The 23,317-nt window shown below is 38.4% G+C and overlaps 1 protein-coding gene across 1 annotated transcript in view; it reads right to left on the minus strand.

Moving 5' to 3' along the window:
- The window catches only part of UNC80 (unc-80 homolog, NALCN channel complex subunit), a 5,631,640-nt gene that overhangs the window by 1,065,488 nt on the left and 4,542,835 nt on the right, over positions 1 to 23,317 (minus strand). Inside the window, exon 46 of the mRNA XM_044060513.1 lies at positions 9,991 to 10,125. Coding sequence (XP_043916448.1) covers positions 9,991 to 10,125 — 135 coding nt within the window. The remainder of the gene's footprint in view (positions 1 to 9,990; positions 10,126 to 23,317) is intronic.

Raw genomic sequence — 23,317 nt, forward strand, 5'->3', positions numbered from 1 at the left:
ATTATAAATGGAATCCTAAGGAATAAATTATATTTGCGCAATCCAATTATAAGACAAAGACAAAAGGGGTAACAATTTTAAGGAAAACAAATGTGATTAACCCAGAAATCATTTACAAGTATGAAGATAAAGAAGGCCTTATGGCATCAGTAATAGTTAAATATAATAACAGAATATGGATCCTAGTCAATCTATACTGGTTCCCAGGCAATGGATCAGGAACTGTTAAAAAACACTTGGATTTAATTTCCAATAATTATAAACGCAACTTAATATTAGGAGGAGATCTGTATATTTGATATTTTTGAAACTACAAATAAAAGACCACTGTGTACATCTGCTGCATCAAAAGCTTTAAACAAGTGGGTACAATCATTTCATCTTGTAGATACTTTAAAATTTAAAGAAGATAAATCTTTGTTGTTTCCCATCAAGATCACAGATTTGGTACCCCAACTAGAATAGATAAAATATTTGCTGCCCATGACTTAAACTCTATAATTACTCCCTGCCCCTTTTCAGACCACAATTCGTTGATATTAAAACTTCAAAATGGGTACAAACCATTAATCTTTAACTCCAGAATTCCAGCATATATAACTAAAATTAAAGAGTTCAAACCCTGGTTATTATCTGAATTACAGTTCTTTGTAGATATTAATTACACCACAGAGATAAATAAAATAATGATATGGGACTCATTAAAAGCTTACATATATGGTAAAACCCCAACTTGGTATAAAAGAAAATCAGAGAATGGGATTCTGAATTATTAGATCTACAATCCAAACTTTTGTCTGTAAAAGCTGAAAAAATCAATATCATTTGCAGATGAAAAAGAAAGTAGAACTATTAAACAATAATTACAACAAAATTCTAACACATAAAACTAGTTTAGCTTTAGAAAAACTAAAAATTAATACCTTGGCCACTTCTCCCAAATAACTACATAATTTATCCACAAGAATCGAAATACAATCAAAAGCTAATGACATTAAAAATACCTTCCATGAAAAGAAAGGGGAAAATGTCTCGGATATAGGTGACATTCTTGATGCCTACAGAAACCACTATATGAAACATTTCCAAAATAAAATATACATATTAATCAGTTAAATATAGATGAAAAATGTTCTAATATAAAAAAAATACCAGAAAAATTAACACTAGATCTGCAAGCCATATCCTACAAAGAAATTATACAATAAAAGCAGGTAAAAAATAATAAAGCTCCAGGTATAAATGGCATAATTATGGAAATATATAAACTTTTTCCATCAAAGATACTATCCCTCTTCCATAAAACTTTCTTAGAAATTCAGTCACAAGCTTTAATACCACCCTATTGGTGATATTTCTTAACCACACCAATCCTAAAGGAAAACAAACCCCTAAACCTCTGTACCTCATATAGACCTATATCATTATTAAATAATGACTATAAGATATTTATGACAATATTAACTAACAGAATGAAAAATACCACTATCCAAAACAATAAATAATGATCAAACTGGATTTATATATCATAGACACACACATAACAATATTAAAACAATAATTTCTTAAAGATTATGCTAATAAAGAAAATAAAGAAACACTCATAACTGGCTTATATATAGAGAAAGCCTTTGATTCCCTAAACTGGGACTATTTATTCAAAATTCTGGTGTTATTTGAATTTCCTCCTTCCTTTGTTCATCTACTAAAGAATATATATACAAATAATTCAGCGTATGTTAAGCTAGGGCCTTTCACCTCTGAATCTATACATATAACAAAGGGAACTAAACAAAGATGTCCCATGTCACTGATTCTATTTGCTTTGGCTAATGAAATATTGGCAGATTCAATACGTAACAATACAAAAATCAAAGGAGTAGATGTTTATGAACAATACAATTCTAAAGTAATGATCTTTGCTGATGACATATTATTAACATTATCCAATACAAAAGAGACATTAGAAGAATTAGATATTTTAAATGACACATTTTACAGGACTTCAGGACTCCATTGCAATAAATCAAAATCAAAATTTTTATTTTTAAATAAAAAGAAAATTGCAGATGAAGGTAAGTAACATTATCGGGAAACAAGAATCTACCTTAAAATATCTAGGAATTGAGTTATGCAAGGATAATAATGAATTAGTCTCAAAAAACTACAATAATATCATCAATACAATTAAAATCTCTGTGGAAAAGTGGAACAAAATAATATTAACATTTGAAGATAGACTACAGTTAATAAAAATGGTTTTACTATGCAAGATTCTATATATAGCTTTGGCAATACAACTGTTACCAAAAAGTGATATATTCAAAGAAATAAACTCATGCCTAATAACATTTTTATAGTTGCACAAAAGAAACAGAATAGCTTTAATACATCATATCAGACCATGGAAACAAGGATGATTTAAACTTTCCTGATATAGAAACATATATAAAAGCATCAATATCTAAAACAATCTCAGATTGGATAAACCCATCCAAATTATTCTGCAAACTGGAAAGAATTACTAAATGTAATATCAATAAATGAATTTCATTTACAAAAAAATTCAAATAACAGATAAAAAAAATTGCCATGGCACATATTATGTATTAGTATGCAATATAACATAACTAACTCCACTAAAGCTAGTATGATTAATTATTACATTGACTTATTTAGGAAAATTATTAATGCAAATATAGATTTAAAAATCTGGTTTGATCTTTTAACGCTATTCATAGTTACAAAGAGCTATCCACATAAAATATACAGAGAAATAATTAATTCCTGGGAACAGAAAGGATTTGTTTGTTGGTTTCAATGCATCAAAGAACAAGCCTTTCTGTGTTGAAGGGAAGCATTCTAGCTTATCAGTGGGACTGATAAGCACTAGGTAGCCTATCTACCACAAGATCCAGGTACAGATTCTTAGTTTTAGCACTTGAATTTGCTTATTCGTGCTTAGCACTTGTTCAGAACTTGTTGTTAGCCCTAAATAAGCTACAAATTACTACAGCACTCAACCTTCCTCTTTACCTAGAGGAAAACAGTTTTTGTACTTACTTTCCTCACTTGCTTAGAGAAAAACAGCTCTTATACTCACTTTCCTCACTTGTCTAGAGGAAAGTAGTTTTTTATTCAGGCATGTCCAAGGGTCAGCTCACAGTGTTCTTTCCTGTCTATCTGATGAATCTGGGCATCTTGGGGCAGTGTAGTAATTGCCTCATGTACACAGACAACCCTCTCCTCCTACCACCCAACACCACAACCTGTGAGATATGCACTTATCTAGCCAAACTGGAGGTAAAGCTCTCTCCAACCAAGACTGAACTTTACAGTCAAGAGGAGAAGGTAAACACTTGCACCACACCACACTCATCACATAGTCCCTCTAAACCTACACCACCAAAATCCACACATAGAAACACAAAAACATTTGCGGAGGCTCTCAATAATAATCTGCTCAAGCAACAGAGATCTCCAAAGCAGAAATGCACTCAACCTCCACTCCCAACACAACCCAAATGACACATACCCCACAGACTCAGTGTGCCACTCAACCACAGCCCATAAGGCAAAACAATGTACACAACACACATAGTTCATAGTTCAAAGTTCAGTACTAGGCTAACTGCCCTTGCGAGCCATTTAAGCCTAGCCAATTATCCCTTGTAAGACTCAAACCCTGCACCTTGTGTTTGTAAGGTAAACACCTTAAGCATTAGGTCACCATCCGAACACTAGTCATAGGTGACTCTATAGTCAGGCGCACTGATGTCCCACTCACCAGGCTAAACAAGGAGAAGGTTACTGTCAGCTGCCTGTCGGGTGCCAGGATCTGCTACATAACCCACGCACTCAGGTCACTCCACAACAAGTACAAATATGACTCTGTCATTGTCCATGTTGGTGTGAATTACCCGAGACGTACCTCCCTGGACTACATGAAAAGAGACAAGGAAGAGCTCTCCGATCTTGTAGCCCAGGTAGGTATGATCCTAGCCCTTAGTAGCATCCTGCCATCACCCAGAATGATACCGCAGTACAAGGACAAAATGACTGACTTCAACAATTGGCTAAGTTTCTGGTCTCATTCTAAGGGGATCCAGTATCTGTCTGCCTGGGATGACATGGTTGACAGACCACGATGCTTTGCCAGAGATGGCCTGCACCTGTCACACCTGGGATTCCAGATACTGGCCAAGGCTCTTGCTACCCCTATAGTGCCTTTTTTAGGCAAGGTTCAAATGACAAATTCACCACCGTAACAGGCAAGCAAAAACTGAGGGTAATGCTACTCAATGCTAGAAGTCTAAACCTCAAAATGCACTCCCTCAAGGCACTCCTTAAAATTGAGAACATCGATATTTGTGCAGTGACTGAGACTTGGTTCAAGGCTCCAGAGATCACCCCTGCATTACCAGGCTATAACTCATACCACACTTTTCAGCCACCTAACCTGGACTGGAACACCAAAAGCGCAGTGTGTCCATATTCATTAAGGATATCCACACCTCCAGGCTAGTTGCTCAGCATAATGCATCCGAGGTTATCCAAGTGCAACTAACTCTGGGCAAAACTGCAATCCAAATTGTAGCTTGCTACAGATCCCCCATCATGCCCCAGGATTCCCACTCCTCTTTTTTTGATATACTGGAAAATATTAGGGTTCAACCAAACACCCTTATAATGGGCGATTTCAACTACCCTACCATTAACTGAGAAAACTACTCATGTACCAACTCCTTCGCTCAACGCTTTCTAGAACTCATAAATTACAATGCCTTGGATCAACTTATCCACTCCACCATCAGGGGCAACAATATCCTAGACCTAGTCATTACCAACATGACTGACCGGTGTTCCACACCTGAAGTCAACTTGTTGGTCAGATCCGACCATAAGCTAATCACCCTAGATATCCACATCCTGCCCCCACTCCCCATTAAGGAAATCATGGAAAACTTTCTTCAAAGCCAACTTCATGCTTAAGTGGCGAACTTCATGACACCCATGCAGATGAACAATACAGTCACAACTGCTGAATTCTACACAGATGCACTCTATAAGCACTTACACGAGTGCAAGGATCGTGCTATCCCAAATAGAGCCAAGACACTATCCTCCAAAAAAAGGAAGACAATCTAGTGGTCCCCTGCCATAAACAAACTCTAAAACAGAAGGAAGAAACTGTTGCAAAAGAGAGTAAAATCCCATGAGTGGTGGAGTACCCTGGTCAGCCTCAGTAAGAAGCTGAGATCCCTTATAAGATCCTCCAAAGCTAGCTATGAAAACAAAATCGTCACTGATTCTATGGACAACCACAAAGCATTCTATACCTATGTCAAGAATCTCAATGCTCTGAGTTACAACACAACGACATGAAAATTACAGAACCAACTGATATTGCCAACGTCCTGGCAGATAGGTGCAGTGCTAACTTTACCCCCTACAACCCCTTAAAGGGCCCATATCTATACAGGAAGAATGCAGAGTCCCTGTAATCACAACTACGCAGGTAAAAGCTGCACTCTCTAAAGCCAAAAACACAGCATCCATAGGACAGGAAAACATCCCAGGCTGCGTTTTACATAAACTTCAGAACGAACTGGCTCCCCACCTAAGCACCCTGTTCAATTATAGTCACACATTAGGCTTTGTACCCACTGAATGGTGCACAGCAACAGTTATCCCACTCCACAAAGGGGGAGCCACCACTGATCTCGGGAACTATCGCCCTATTAGCCTGATGAGCCTGGTCTGTAAGGCCATGGAACGTATCATCATGGAACTCATAAACAAAGACTTTGGTAACCTCCAAACTCTGGACCTCACCCAGTTCGGGTTTGTGAAAGGCAGATCATGCCTCCTGAACCTGATCGACTACTTTGAGGCAGTCACCAAAGCTGTAGACGAGGGTAAGGTGGTTTACACAGCCTATCTTGACCACGCCAAGGCTTTAGACACCATCCCTCACTCTGGAATTTTAGCTAAGATCACTAAACTAGGTATAAATCCCTACGTCACAAGATGGGCTGCCAATTGGCTCACTGACAGAACCCACACTGTAAAAGTTGCAGACTCTAAATCTGACTTCTAACCAGTGACAAGTGGAGTACCACAGGGTTCAGTCCTGGGACCTCTCCTGTTTGGTATCTACTTCTCTGAAGTACAGGCTAACACAGAAAGCCTTTGGCTAACAAAGATCGCAGATGATTGCAAACTAGGAGCCATAGTTGAGTCCCCAAATGATGTGGACATCCTACAGAAGGGCCTCACTGAGACAGATGCCTGGTGTCAGAGCCATGGTCTCAAGCTCAATGCCAAAAAGTGCATTGTCACCCCCTTTAGTAAAAACTCTGTACTCATGAATTACGACATAGGCGGCAGTCCACTTAACGCCGAATGTGTGATAAGAAACCTGGGGACCCAGGTGGACAGTAGTCTCTCCTTTGATAATCACATCACCACAGTAGTCAGGAAATCCTTCTACGTGGAACACCTCATCACAAAAGAGTTCTCATCTAGGGAAAAAAAGAGGTCATTGCTCCCCTCTACTCGACACTCATTAGACACATTAGAGAGTACAACATCCCTTCTGGAATGTACCTCACAAGACATCTGCAAAAGCTGGAAAGGCCACAGAAGTACCTCACAAAGAGGATTACTGGCCTCAAACAGATGCCCTACACTGACCGTCTCAAAAACTCCAGCTTTAATCTGTAGTGTATCACCTACTCCGAGGTGATCTCTGCCTAACATATAAAGCTATGTCAAACCCAGAGCTGTTGGACATGCTATACCTAAAGAAATCCCAATCCCTCCGAGCTACACGCTCTAGGGACCTAAACCTTGTCACCACAATAAACAGGACATGCTGGAGGGATAGATTCCTATCCCAGAGACTTCCCATTCTCTGTAACAAGCTACCCATCTATGTCAAGCAAAGTTCCTCATTAACATTCTTCAAGAAAGATCTTGGTAAGTGGATGGGAAATAGGAAATACACCCTGGGGATCACTTCGGTGGCTCTGCTCGACAGGGGCACAGGAAAATAACTTTTTTGGGTGGAGTAAGCCAGAGAACCTGGTTAGCTAGGCTTACTTAGGCCCTTGGGCTGATAGCCTCGTACCTACCTATGAACCTAAAAGTTCTGGATATGCAAACAATAGAAACAACATACAAAAGTCCACAACAAGATTGGCTAACTATGCAAAGCATTCTGACATATTGCAATATTTATGCAGAATAATTAATAATTCTTCATTTAAAGAAATACCTAAATTTACGAAATACCTATATGAAATCATATATATTGATTATGACATGGGAAATAGTATTTCAAAATTTTACAAGATATTGATAAATTATAAAACAACACCTAAATCCTCATATTGGAATTATATAACAAAAGGACACTCATTACAGTTAACTGAAGAAATTAAATCAAATATTTTATTATCAATAAAACGTACATCCTTTACAGAATACTGGAAAGTTTTTAATTGGAAATGCTTGCACAGAGCATTCTTAACTCCATACAGAATTACTAAAATTAATTCTTCCACAAAGGGAATATGTTAAGGTGTGAGCAAATACACAGTGCAGACTGGAATCACATTTTTTGACTGTGTTAAAATTAAGCCATTTTGGAATGGTATTAAAAACTTTTTACAAGCTTTATTTAATGAATCGTTGAACTTATCTAAAGCTCTAGTATTATTAAATGTGTACGAAGGTCCTCATTTGAAAGAGTCAAATATGTATCTAGTATGGACAATACATGCAATCTCAAGGAAGTGTATAACTAGAAGATGGAATACAAACACAATGCTGACTTTGGAAGACGTCTACAGCCTACTGAAGACCACAGCATTGTTGGAAATTAAAATTAAAGAATTAAGGATTCATCCTAAGCCATTTATTAACAATCCATGGAAAAAAAATCTTATCATTGATTGACACTTTACAATAACTGAACAGATACACTCTGATAACTGGACTGTTATACCTATAAGTAATTGTATATATATTGTACATAGTTATTTAAGATTTATATACAAATACTATGAATTTATTCAACTCTGAAAAATAAAAAATTTTTTTGAGGAAAAAAAAAATAAATGTACTTGCGTAAGTTGTAGCAGCTGCTCAAGTGAACCTATATTTGAGTTAGAGTGCGAGTGACAGCCTATCCAAGCTACAAGACATCTGAGTCCTTGGCTTCAAGACAGCAGTCTTCGAGCGTTTGGAACTGAAGTGCTTCTAATGTTCCCCCTTAAACTTATCTGAATATCACAGGATATTTAAATGAATTACATGCTAGAAAGTGGTTATGTTTTCCCTACATTTATTTTTTTTTGTAATCCAAACATTATAATGTATTTCAATAGCACTACATGTCTTTGCCAAAAACAGCAAAAGCTTTATTTCATATTACACTTTGATAAATGCATTAATTCTGAACCAGTTCACCATGGCACTCTGAGCAACTCACTATTTGAATTGTCAGGATATGCTACAGTGAGTCCCTTAATATGCAGACTGCTTGCTGCCCTGCAAAAAAACATGGTTAAAGGAGAAGAATGTTGTAAATATTCACTACTCTTCTGCATCTTTGGGCTTTTTTTGATGTATCAGCACTCAGAGTTATGAGTGCCGACATTTCACTAGGAAGCCCACTTAAGCAGACTGTACTCTGCAGTTATCCTTGGAAAGATCCATCTGTGCCTGACAGATTTACTTGATGAATACAAAAACTTAAACAAAACCACTGGCCATATCTGCATAAAAACAATTTCACTATCTAAATCTGTACGGAAATGTAGCCATTCTAGTCAATAACTATGTAGACATACTGAAATACAACTCAAAGTTAGTTAAAACTGAATTTTTAGTTAATCCTTAGTTTACTGTACATTCACAGAATATGATATGCACTATCATAGTAAGTAAAAACTGTTCAAATTGAAATGGATCATCAAACACATTTTCAGAAATTAAATCTGTTGGAGGCAGTGGGGGGTAAACCCCCATACCTCCCATGCAGGAGGAGCCCCACTGTACTCCCCATTTTATTATATCTACCTCTGACATTTCGAAACTTCAGTCATCCATTTCAGAATACCTGCTTTTTCCTTTTCATGGTCCATCCACTGCAGGGTGCACATGTACTAACATTTATGGGAAAAATGGAGGTTCACAAATTCACCTACTTACACACATTTGGGATGTGACAGGATACCACAGTAATCAAACAGAAAACCATGTGGGCAAAGGGTGGACATAGACTTAGCAAATAAGGCACACCATATGGGAAGCAAGCTGGAAAGCCAAGTGTAGTGAAGCAGAAATTATCTTCTTCACTACTGTCCTGCTCTTAGAGAAACTTATAAAGTATAGTTTCTGTAAGCACTGTTCAACCAGCCAGTCCCAGGCTATCATTTTTTTTCTGCACAGGCTGTCTCTCAGATGAGCAGCTGCCACTTTCACAGCTATCAGAAGTCGCTCAGCATTGAGAAGGCTATGTAATCAAACAGAATGTGTTCATTTGGTCTCACAAATATATGAAGTTGTGATAAATATACAGTTCAGCGCTGTGTATTTCCACATTTTTACTTGAAAATATAGTATACTGTAGGGGCCAGAGACTTGACATCAAAAGTCACCTTGCTGCAGTTCTGAGGCAACAGCAAGACTAGAGTTAGAATAATAATGACGGGGAATGATGTGTGTACATAAAAAGCCAGTGCAGTTTTGTTACGTACTCTGCTTTGCACAAATTTGGGTTGGGAAGCCATCAACATTCCAGGATGCAGAAATATAACCACAGAAAGCTGAATTTTTAATTGCTGAATTTTGATGCCATGTCATAGCCTAAGCATTATCATCTGCTTCTAAAGAGAGAAAAGCAAACATTGTAAATATATAATCCAACAAAAAAATAAATAAAAAACAATGTAGAAAACAAAAAAATTAAAGAACACATACCGGGAACTCCAGGAGAGGAGCAACACTAGCAAAAAGTTGTAAAACAAATGGCTTCCGATGTAAAATGTAAAAATGCCTGCAGGCAAATTCAATAGCTTGCCTCAAGAGGGGATTGCTTTCATAATCTGCATATACCTGTAAAAAATAGGAAAATGATTAATGATATAAATAATGGTAAAATAAATATGATACATGTAATGTTTACTTGATTCGTTTAAGTTTCATACATTAGTTTACCATGTCTTTTGTGAACTCTTTAAAACAATTATGAATGATAATTAATTAGAACTTTTATCTCCGTTTCCACACTTGTTTTTTATTAACATGTTTTTTTTGGGACTTTTAGACCCATTTACCCCTTTTTTAAAAGGTAAATCTTTCACTTGATCTTTTTTTCACAGTCATCTCTTTTTTAGATTTTGCTAACAATTTGAAATCATTATGCATGTTCGGAAACTGTCCACCTATGATAATTAGTATGGTTTCACAATTTACAGCACAACCTGGACTTCCTGCTAGCTGCCTAGAAGAATCCAGTCAATTTACAATTATTTTTGATAATTTTAACTGAATGGTTATCACTGACAAGCAGCATCCCTACGTTTCACCACCTGGCCTAGACCTGTTCAAATTTTCCTTGAATCCATTTAGCTCCATAACATCAAGTGCACTGAAAAACTTATGGATGATTAAAAAAAGTGGGAGCATAGTGGTTTGGTTTGTTCTACATCTGAAAACAGACTTCAAGATTAACATAGATTATTTTAGGCATTACAATGAAATTCAGTTTTGTAAAATGTTAAACTGTTCATTCCAATGGCCATAATAATAAATGTGCAGTCTATTTGTTTGGTTAACAAAATCAACAGCTTTGCATTTTGCAGAGTTCAGATGAATTCCATTAGACATGTGGTCAAGCACATGCTAATCACCTGGGTAACTCCATCCCATCTTTTTAAAACCTGTATCCTCTCCTACATAAAAAAAACTTTCACCCACTTCTCAAATTTCTTCCAGTCTCAATCCCCACTTTACATTTTTATTTCTTTCTGACCTTCCCCCTTATCCATCTCCTTCAAATACTCTCTACCATCTTGTATGTATCTTATAACCAGGTTCCTATACAATGCCTCTCTGCCTCTTCCAGCTTTAACTACTATCAAGCTACTGACTAATGTTTCACATTCTTCACCTCAATTTTATTTATTTCTAACTTGTATACTCTAACCATCCATACCCATGTCTTATAAGTAATAGGTATCTTGCATGTATCTCCTGGTGCTTTTCTCCCTGGACTTCTGTTGAAAATGAGATTTACCCAGTTAGACTTTCCCGGTCAACAAAGATAAATAAATAAATAACTTCTGTAAGATTGGATATTACATAGGGGACAGAATAACAATTCAAAGACTAAGACAGTGGAACAGGACTTTCAGAAAGGGATAATTCTGCATTGGGGAGAGGGTGAAGGATGACTTAGCAGACTGACAGTAAGCCCAGGAAGTAAACAAGCTATGGGAATAGGTCAAGGATGGATTACTCAGGGCTATTGCAAAAGTGTGTGGACCAGTCAAAAAGGGAAGACGAGGAAAAGGACAGCGTGGCTACGAAGGCATATGAGGCTAACGATTATGTCAAAAGATAGGGCCTATAGAATGCTGAAAGGAGGGAATAGAAGATATAGTATACAGAAGGACAACAAAAAGTCAACAAAGATGGTGACAGCTAGAACAGAGGCATAGGAAGGATAAAACTTTGACAATAGCTCAGGTAACCCAGGGTTAAATTAGCGGATCAGGAATCTGAGACGTTAACAAGGAAGGAATGGAGTGTCCATCATAGGTGGGAAAATGGAAGGGCATGTACTCTGGGCACACTAGTATGCCTGTTTTCCCTGTTAGAGACAGAGGAAACTGCCAGAAAGGTGTACAGAGGATTGGTTGGCTTTCTGCTGACATCAGCCCCTTGGGAAAGTGACCTGCACTTGAGCACTGACACCCACTGCACGGGTGCTTAAATTCCTCAAATGTCCCGGACATGGGACGGGTACAGCCCATGGAAGGCTAAAATGAGTTGGGTATACTCCGCATATAAGGAGAAAATGTTGCCTGCTGCACAGAACCCTTCTCCCTACGAAAAAAAAAGGACAGTGAAAACAGCAAAGGTGAAAGATGAAAAGTACTTAATAGAAGGGATCAAGAAGTGAAACAAGGTACATAGCAGAAAGAAGAGACAACACTATGCAAAACTGGAAGAGAGATTACCTAAGACTATTTAAAAAGCTGAGGTACTGAATTAACACTTTGTTTTAGTCTTCACAATGGAAAACAAGGGAAGGGTTGTGCTGGAAGGTAAGGAGAGCAGAATGGGGACAGCACTGGGCAAAACAAGGCTAGACAGAGGGAAGGAGAAGCAGCTGGCTGCCATTAGGGGGGATGGAGCACAAGTTCCAAATAGGCTACCTCCCTGGTCCTCAGAAATGTGTCCAACTGCTGGCAGATCTCCTGATGGAAACTTTCAAGTGATCACTGGCTGGTACAGAAGTCTCAGAGAACTGGCAGACAGTAAGTATAATATACTGGCACAACAGAGGGAGTAGAAAAATCTGAGGGACTGCAGGATTGTTAGCTTAAATGCAGTGGAAAGACAAGCTGGTGGCAATTCTTTTGGACAACAATTAACATAGATAAAAAGAAACAGTTCAAGTGTACACAGCATGTCCACACCAAAATAGAATTCTTCCTTTTATTCACCAGTAGATTAAGCACTTTCGTCAGCTTGTAGCTAAAGACTTCATCAGAATCTACTCAAGCATACAGAAAGGTAACTTAAATAGTTACAAAACACACCACCTGACCAATTAATCAATTGTTACTTAAAAAGACATACTGTAAAACACAATGCAATCCTTCAATGAACCCCCCCACTTTTTATATAAGAATGTTCACAGTTGAATCTAAACCAAATAAGACCTAAGCTTTAAAACATAACATACTACAATAATCATTTAACCCTGGGCAAATGTGTACTTGTAACTTAATTTGCCACAGTAATTCTTTTAACTCCAGAATATCTTTCCACGGCCCACCCCGAGGGTTTTGGCATACCTGCTCTACTGCAAAAAATAAAAAAATTGTGATCAGGAAAATGTTCTATATGTTTTGCCAGAGCATTAGTTTTTTTGTGTTGTCTAATGTCCAAGGAGTGTTCATACATGCGATGCCTAAAGCCTCTTTGTGTTTTCCCACATAAAATTTGGGGCACACACACTACACTGAGCCACATATACAATGCCTTTAGTGTTGCAATTACAATGAAAATTGGGTCTAATCATTGGGTGGTTAACCATTAAACTATCACCTTGCAAAATGTGTGGGCATTGTGGACAAGAGCCATATTTATAAGTGCCATGTTTCCTAAAGCTCAGTGGTATCGAAATGTTGTTGCCAGTCTCAAGAAAATTCTTAATAGACTTACGCTTTCTAAATACAAACTTGGGTTCTGTCCCAACATGCTCCAGAATCCCATCAAAACATTTAAAAATGTTCCAATTCTTTTTCAAAATATTTGAAACGTCCAAATAGTCATTAAAAAAGGTGATAACAAAAGCCTTATGAAAATTGGACTTGTGTTCAATCCTTTTATTGCTCCCCAAGCCAAAATGTTCACTATTTTCTCTTAAAATTGTTCTGTAAAACATATTCTCCCTCTTAGTATGTACCTCAGAAAAAATCTGTTGTACCATTGGGCTTGGTTAACCATGTGCCATAAGCATGTTAACTAATTTTTCACTTGCTGAAAAACATTATCCTTAGAAACCATATGGGCCAATCTAACAAACTGCCCCTTTACCAGCCCCTTCTTTTGATGGTACGGGTGGCAACTGGTGAAGTGAAGCAAACTGTTAGAGTAGGTTGGTTTCCTGAAAATGTTGCTGGTGTATCTTTTATTAACATAGTCCTTTTTTAACTCAACATCTAAATAGTGAATGGTGTCAGAGTGCCAGTTGTAAGTGAATTTAAAGAAAGCTGCTGTTTGATTACAGTACTCTATAAAGTTACTGATCTCATGAACAGGCCCATTCCATGCAATGAAAATGTCATCCAAAAAGCGAAAATACATTTTCCAGTGTTGCTTGTAACACCTTCTTTCCCACTCCAACATAACAATGTTTGAAGAAATAGGGGCCCAAGAGGCCCCCATTGCCACCCCACATTTCTGCTGATAGTACTGGCCTTCAAAATACACAAAATTGCAGTTCAAAACTGTTTCCATATGTATAAATAATACATAAATGTAATTGTTTGAAAACATCCCACTAGTAACAATATAGTCATGGAACCATGACATCCCAATATCATGGGGAATGACATTAAAAAGATTTACCACATCAATAGTTATAAATCTTACATCTTCCAAAAATGTCAGTTTTCCAACATTTCTTAGGAATCCGAGGAATCTTTACACAATTCTGAGTGCATTTTCAAACATTTTTTTGATTTTTATATCAATAAATCAAGCAAGGGGGTGAATCTTAGCTTTAGAAGCATTAACAATTGGCCTTAATGGGGAATCCACAATATCCTTGTGGATCTTGGGAAGTCCAAAAATAGAAGGTACAACAGGATAATCACACTTAAGAAAATTATATTCATCTGGAGTAATTGCACCTTGGTCAAACATATCTTTAAGCAAGTAATCTATCTGGACATATGATAAATTAACTAAATTGATAGATGCTTCATCATACATAGTATCTTCTAACAACATACCATTCATACAGTTAACATACACAGTTTTTATCCTCACCACAATCCACCTGCCCTTGTCGGGCTTCATAACCCTAACTGATTAATTGGTCAGGTGGTGTGTTTTATAACTATTTAAGTTACCTTTCTGTATACCTGAGTAGATTCTGATGAAGTCTTTAGCTACAAGCTGACGAAAGTGCTTAATCTACTGGTGAATAAAAGGAAGAATTTTATTTTGGCGTGGACCTGCTGTGTACACTTGAACTGTTTCTTTTTATCTGGTTTTGTGTTTGGTTCCTGGTTATGCAGCAATTAACATAGGATTCATGGGTAGAAGGAGCTGACAGTCAAACCAAATCTAGTTTTATGACTAGGTTACAGATTAATCTGACAGATTAATCAACAGACATCTATCTGGACTTCAACATTGCCCTTGACTTAGTCACAAGGAAGGCTGACAGGAAAAACACATAATCTGTGCTTTCAGAATACTTTGCAGGTTCAGACTCTGCAGTCCCTTTAAAAAGTGAAGAATCTCTTTCTTTTACCAGAGACAGCCATACAGGTAGGGTCAAGAGCCTGCAGTAAACCCGAGCCAAGTCTGATAAATTACTCCTGTCAAGAGAAAGTAAGACAGGAGAAGATATAAGTTTTAAGTTTTTGTTTCTTTTTGACACAAATTTCTGTAGAGATAGACCCACTTTTGCTAGCAAAAACCTCCCCAGGAATGGGCATATTTTTCCATCTAGGAAGGGTGGCATTCTCTATCCCTTCTCCCATGATGAATGTGAGTGGCTCACCCCTGCCCACCAAGGGTACTCTAAAAGCTGTAGAGGATATGTCTAACCCCTAGTCCAAGGTAGATGTATGGACTAAACCAGCAGGACACAAGGAAAAAGATAAGTGGCCCAAATAAATTTTGTCCAAAGCACAGTCATCCACCTATGGCTGAGGCACTTTAGCAGCCTGCTGTGGTGGCAAAGGCTAGTTGACAATTTTCTTCTTTTTGTGGCTAGAAGAAGAAGAAAGAACTGAGGAACTGGGAAGTTTGGCAGTAATAGTCAGTAAAACAGGAACATAGTAAAAAAGTAACCCTTTCCCATTAAAATAAAGTAAAACAACACTTACTCCAGCCCCCAAAAGTAAAATAATACAACTTTTACCACAAAAAATAGCTTAAATAAGTTTTAACTACAAAAGTAAAAAAAATAACATTGCCATTTAAAAGTCTTCAAAAATAAAATTAAGTTTTACACACAAAGTTAATTTTTTGTCATAAAAAGTAAAATGGTAGTTTTTCCCCCTGCGGGAACTTATCTGTCCGGCATTAGAACAGAATTAGACTACCATTCATACCTCCCAACCGTACTGAATTCTCATTTTTTACAGAGTTTTGGGGTCCAAATAATGGAGTGCCATGATTCCCGAGTGGCACCCCTACATTTCCAACTTTTTCTCCAATTTCTTTTCTTATTTTTAATTTTTTCCTGGTTTTGAGTTGACGTCATCACATGTATGATGACGTCAGCTTCGTCAGGGCTACAAGCCTGTCGGAATCGAGCTCAAGGGCACATTTCTGGACTTTGAATGGATTTATGCGCGAGCAAGGAAACAGTTTTCATTTTCAAATATGGATCTATTCTGTCTACGATGACGAGCGGGAACTGAGTAGGAAACTTTTTTTTATTTATTCTGCGAGCAAACATATTCACTTCTGCCATTAATCCAGGAGTGTGTGTGTGTGTGTGTGTGTGTGTGTGTGTGTGTGCCCCCAATTTAATACACCTAGTGGCTAGAGGTACTCAAGGCTCAAACCCTGTACCTTGGGTACAAGGTAAAAAGAGTCTAAAGTCCCTAGTCACCACCTGTTCCTCATAAAATCTGTGGTTTTCAGATTTTTTTGTGGCAAATCACTAAAGGATTTAATTTACTAAATAATGATAGGCATTTGAATTTCAGGATTCATTTTCTTCAGAAAATAAATGGTAACACAAAACCTTTTATTCTAGCAATTTTCTAAGTTTATAACATCAGTACTGCTTTTCAGGATTGTGGCAAATCACTGAATGTTTGAATTCACTAAATAACGGCAGGCACTTGAAAGTCCCTAGTCACCACCTGTTCCTCATAAAATCTATGGTTTTCATGATTTTTTGTGGCAAATCACTAAAGGATTTAATTTACTAAATAATGACAGGCATTTGAATTTCACTTCATATTCTTCAGAAAATAAATGGTAACACAAAACCTTTTATTCTAGCAATTTTCTAAGTTTATAACATCAGTACTGCTTTTCAGGATTGTAGCAAATCACTGAAGGATTGAATTTACTAAATAATGGCAGGCATTTGAATTTTAGACCTCATATTCTTCAGAAAATTAATGCTAACACAAAACCTTTTATTCTAGCAATTTTCTAAGTTTATCAGATCATTATTTGAAATGTGTCCCTATTTTGGGGCTGTATTCCCCCATTACTGGCTTTGTCCAGGTTTTTTTGCTAAGAGGTTCAGAGCTATGGTGAGAAGTGAGAACTGAATTCACTAAATGATAGCCATTTAAGTTTCAGTCTTCTTATATTTCAGCAAACCGCTGATTTGGCATAGTGGTATGTTGCTCTGACTCTAGCACACAGGGTCCTAGGTTCAAGACTTGGCAGTAAACTGCATCGTGGTAACACAACATTTTATTTTAGCAACTTTCCAAAATGTTTGTCTCCCCCCCCCAAAAAAAAACTGAAACTGAAAATAAGTGCGAGAAGCTGTGCAATATGCCTGTGGTTTACACTACTGTCATTATATATATATATATATATATATATATATATATATATATATATATATATATATATATACAAACACATACATACATATATTGTGTGGATGTGGAAGTAGACTTTTATGGTGGACATTATTGGTTCATGCATTTGTTTCATTGCCTACTGGAAAAATGTTCAGACAATAAATTTAAAATGCACTATGTCGAACAAGTGTGCTGTATTATACAAGAAATATAATTTAATAAAGTCAGGAAGGTGTATCAAAGAACACATGTATGTTTTTTGTTTTGTGTGCAAGGGGCCAATGATTTGAAAAGAGCCCAAAGGTAATCTTTATCCACCACTGGCCAGATTTTCTTTGGATGTGGTGTGGGTTTCAATGAATGTGAGTTTCAAGGTCAGAAAAGTTTTAATGCCAAGTCTATTTTCATTGTGAGACAGTATTGTTTTGTTTAGCAGCTTTGTTGTTAGCAGATGTCTATTAGTGTTTGCGCATTGTGCTATGAAATGTAAAAATAAACTCCAGGTAATCATTGTAAAAGTAACGCAGTATGTACACATTAGTGTTTATGGTAAATGGGGCAAAATAGACAGGTAATGAAACATTGGAATGGCTGCAGAGGGACTCCGGTGACATATTTTGGTTGTCTGCTCTTCAGTTTGCATTTGAAAGTCAGTATCCCACAATTCCATTGGAGTGGGTGGGGTTACATAATTATGTATGCAAATTTGATGTTAATCAACGTACAGATTTGTACCTATTTTTCATGGGCATTGTCCGGATTTTTGATGTTTCCAGGTTGAGAGGTATGCTACCATCAGTCCTTGAAAGCCCACATGGGAGTGATCTCTTCCACGCAGGAAAGCTCTGAAAAACCCGAAGCCCAAAAACAATTTTTATTCAGCTCAGCTCAAGCTGACTAATTTGTTGGGCACATGGAAAGAGCCATGAAAGCTATGGAAATTGGCAAGTTGTTCTGTCATTAGTAGGATACAACCATAAAGCTTAGGCTACTATAGTGGTGATCTTTATGAAGAACATCAACAAGTTTAGCACCATGAAAGACATATGAGCAGAGGACACACTAGTCGTGTGCTTATGCATTATATATGATTGCACTATATTTTATGTATGTCTTGGTTTGCATTTTTTCACTCATTTTCTTATTTTGATCTACTCTCAATAGACATTGACTGGATCTTAATGTTACCCATGTGCATTGAATCTTACTGTCATGTACTGAATTTTGTACGTGACATTGTTGATTAGTAAGGTCCTAATGTATTTCCCGCTCTTTGAGCTTGGATTGTAGCTTAAAAGTGTCACTAGACCAGCAAACTTACAAAGTGAAAACATGGTAGTAATAAATGTGTAAATAAATAAACAAGTGCTCTTAAAATATTATTCTAAACTCACTTAAAAAGTTAACAAGAAAAAAAAGAACTTATGTACTCAGCATAACGTTCCATGTTTGTTGTCCATCTCACCTTCATTCTTTGCTGGCTGGGTTCGGAACCGATCATCGGTTCTGACTCAGCCTTTTCTAAAGCTTAAGAGCTTCCACTGGCTCCAGGCTATACCCTATCCCATCATGCCCAAGGAAGATAACCCAGATCTTGTTTGCAATTACTAAGCTGAATAGAAATCATAAACATATATTCAAGGTATACTTACAGACATATGCTCCACAAGACAAAGAAGGGAATCAGAGAACATGACTTCCACATACAATAAAGAGCTCTCGATCCCCCAGGAGCGAAGGATGTGGGAAGAAGGGCGGGAAGCAAGAATGAAGGCAAATGGACAACAAACATGGAATGTTATGGTGAGTACATAACTTCTTTATGTTATGTTGTCCTATCTCGCCTTCATTCTTTGCTGGTTGGAACAGCATCCCTAGCACCTTCTTTCTTGGGTGACTGAAGGGAACAAACTCTTCAGAACAGTGGATCCAAAGGAAGCCCTGTTCCAGGAGGCCACGTCTACTTTGTAATGAGTGATAAAGGTATGAGGTTTAATCCATGTCACTGCAGCACAAATTGAATCCATAGGTAACCTAGCCTGAAAAGCAATCGAGGTTGTGATAGCTCTTGTTGAGTGACCCTTCATTTTTCCAGGTAGTTGTCTATTTTGAGAAGTGCATGAATAGGTAACAGAGTGACCTTTGATATTGGAGCACCCTTCTTTTTATCTGAGAAGGATACGAATAATTGATCAGATTTCCCGAATTCCTTTTTTCTGTGTAAGTAGAAATGTAGCTGCCTGAGTACATCCAATTGGTGAAGTTTATATTCTGCCTTGTTGCCATAGTTTGGGAAGAAAACAGGCAGATCAATGGATTGAGTCAAGTCAGTCTCAGAACAAACTTTGGGTAGAAAGGATGGATTGATTCTAAGGGAGACTCTATCTTTATGAAAAACTAGGTAGGGAGGGCGTATGGATGATGCTTGAAGTTCTGATACCTTCCTAGCTGACGTGATGGTAACAAAAAGACTGTTTTCCAAGTTAGGAACTTTAGAAGACAAGAAAAAGCTGGTTTATATGGTGGAAGGATTAATGTGGATAATAGTAGACTGAGGTCCCAAGGAGCTGGTGGATCTTTTACTGGAGGCCTTAGTAAAAAGGTACCTCTCAGAAAGGCCTTGCACAGCCTGTGAGACATTACTTTCGATCCCATATCTTCTATGTGGTAGTTAGATATGGCGGCTAGTTGAACTCGTATGGTAGCTGCTGCTGCCCCTTCATTAAAAAGTTCTGACAAGAAGTCTAAAATGGATAGTACAGGGGCTGTGAAAGGATCAATATGATTGCTAAAAGCCCAACAAGAAAACCTTTTCCACTTGCTAGCATAAAGTTTTCTAGTTGTGGTCTTATGGGATGAAACCAGGATGTGTTTTACAGCACAGGATATATCTGGGAGCCTGGCTAAGATCGGATGTGGAGCAGCCAAGCAGTCAATTTGAGGGTTTGGATCGAGGGATGGAGCATCCCTGACGGATGAGTTAGGAGGTCTGGCACTGGGTCCAAAATCCATGGCTCCTCTTGTAGATGGGGCCAAAGGAAGGGAAATCAAATTTAAGAGGCCAGTATGGGGCGATAAGTATTAACCTGCATCTCAGCAAACTGGCTTTCTGGAGAATTTCTGAAATTAACGGGAACAGAGGAAAAGCATAAAGAAGACCCGGGGGCCAATCGTGTACAAGTGCATCCCTTAGTGACTCCCCTGGAGGGGGGATAAGGGCAAAGTAGCTGCTGCATTTGACGTTCATGGGACGTAGCAAAGAGGTCGCAGCAAGGCTGGCCCCAGTTGCGAAAAATCTGTTTCACAGTTTCCTGTTTCAGGGACCACTCATGAGGCATTAGAATAGCTCTGCTTAGCTTGTCCGCTATCATGTTGGATTTCCCCAGGATATGTGTTGCTATCAGAAAGTGTTGAGAAATGAATGCCCATTGCCATATTCTTTGAGCCTCTCGACACAGGGGGTTCCTCCTTGTTTGTTAATATACCACATAAATGACATATTGTCCATCTGGATTGCAATCGTTCCTAGTGGAAGGGAGTTCTGGAATGCCTGCAACGCCAAGAGCACCACTCTCATCTTTAGGACATTGATATGCAAGTGGCATTCATATTCCTGCCAAGTTCCTTGGACAGTTTTTCCAAGATAATGCCCCCCCCCCCACCCTATCTGGGAAGCAACGGTGGTCACTGTGGCTACTGGTTGTGGGAGAGTGAACGGTCTGCCCAGAACTACCTGGGTAGATTGAAGCCACCAACTCAGGTCCCTCTTGCAGGAATCTGTAATGATAATCTTGTGGGACATGCATAACTCCTGCATGGAACATTGAGCAAAAAGTAACTACTGGAGGACTCTCATGTGTAAATGTGCAAGAGGTACCAGAGTTATAGCTGCCACCATGGTACATAAAACCTTCAGGACAATCTTTGCCTGTATTTTCTTTTTTGTAAGCAGATTGTATACTTGATGATGTAGTGTTTGTACCCTGTCTTGAGGAAGTTTTGCTAACATGTCTCTTGTATTTAAGTCTGTTCCTATGAATATAATATGTTGTGATGGAAACATGGCAGACTTTTCGAAATTTATCATAATACCCAGCTGTGAACATAGGTGAATAGTGGTGTCACTTGCTTTGATTAGTAGATGCTCGCTGGTGGTAGTTAGGAGCTAGTCGTCCAGGTATGGAAACACTCGGAATCCTAGATGTCTCAAGTGAGCCGTGACCACTGCCATACATTTGGTGAACACTCTGGGGGCTGTAGTAAGACCATAGGGCAGAGCTCAAAATTGATAATGACTGATTGATAATCTTTGCCTGTACTTTCTTTTTTGTAAGCAGATTGGACACTTGATGACATAGTGTTTGTACCCTGTCTTGAGGAAGTTTTGATTCCATGTCTTTTGTATTTAAGTCTGCTCCTATGAATATAATATGTTGTAATGACAGCAAGGCAGACTTTTCAAAATTTACTGTAATACCCAGCTGTGAACATAGGTGAATAGAGGTGTCTCTTGCTTTGATTAGTAGATGCTTGGTGGTGGCGGTTAGGAGCCAGTCGTCCAGGTATTGAAACACTCGGAATCCCAGAAGTCTCAAGTGAGCTGCGACCACTGCCATGCATTTGGTGAACACTCTGGGGGCTGTAGTGAGACCATAGGGCAGAGCTCGAAATTGATAATGACTGATTGATAATCTTTGCCTGTACTTTCTTTTTTGTAAGCCGATTGGGCACTTGATGTAGTGTTTGTACCCTGTCTTGAGGAAGTGTTGGTACCATGTCTTTTGTATTTGTCTGCTCCTATGAATATAATATGCTGTGATGATAGCAAGGCAGACTTTTCGAAATTTATTGTAATACCCAGCTGTGAACATAGGTGAATAGTGGTGTCTCTTGCTTTGATTAGTAGATTCTCGGTGATGGCGGTTAGGAGCCAGTCGGTGGAAAATCCCCGAATCCTAGACGTCTCAAGTGAGCCGTGACGACTGCCATGCATTTGGTGAACACTCTGGTGGCTGTAGTGAGACCAAAGGGCAGAGCTCGAAACTGATAATGACTGGCCCCCAGCCGAAAGTGTAGGTGATTCCTCGATTGCCTGTCAATTTTTATGTGGTAGTATGCACCCTGGAGATCTATCAAGCACATTCAATTGTCTTTTCCCAAAAAGGGAAGTGCTAACTGCAGTGTCACCATCCGGAACTTTTATTTTTTTTTATGGACTTGTTTAGTCTGCTGAGATCCTGAATGGGCCTTCAGTCCCCTGTCTTTTTTGGAACTAAGAAGAACCTTGAGTAAGTTCCAGATCCAATTTAGTCTGCGGGGATGTTTTGGATGACTCTTTTTTCTAGCAACCTTTGAACTTCTAGGGTTACCTGATCCCTCTGGATGGGTGGAATGTCGGGGACTGATCTTTTTTCGAAGGGAGGGGAGGAGAAGGGCATGCTGTAGCCTCTGGATATTATCATTTGTACCCATTTGTCTTGTGTAATATTTATCCAGGCATTTGGGTACGGTGCTATTCGACCCCCAACTGCATCTAGAGGTAGAAAGGCAGGCCTCCTTTCAGAAAGAATCTCTGTCACCCTGGTTTTACGGACCCCCCTCTGCCACGAGGTTGGCGTCTTCCATAATTGTTTCCCCCTCTGCCCCTGGGGGAAGAATCACCATGTGCTTCTGGAAAACCTCTTTGAGACTTACGGAACCACATCTTTACCCCCTTTTGGCCCTTGGGATAAGGCCTGGTAGGGAGGGAAAAATGTATTCCCACGGCAGAAAGA

The sequence above is a fragment of the Protopterus annectens genome, chromosome 2.part0, assembly GCF_019279795.1.
Source record: "Protopterus annectens isolate FY-2018-M chromosome 2.part0, PAN1.0, whole genome shotgun sequence".
In the NCBI taxonomy this organism is placed as follows: domain Eukaryota; kingdom Metazoa; phylum Chordata; order Ceratodontiformes; family Protopteridae; genus Protopterus; species Protopterus annectens.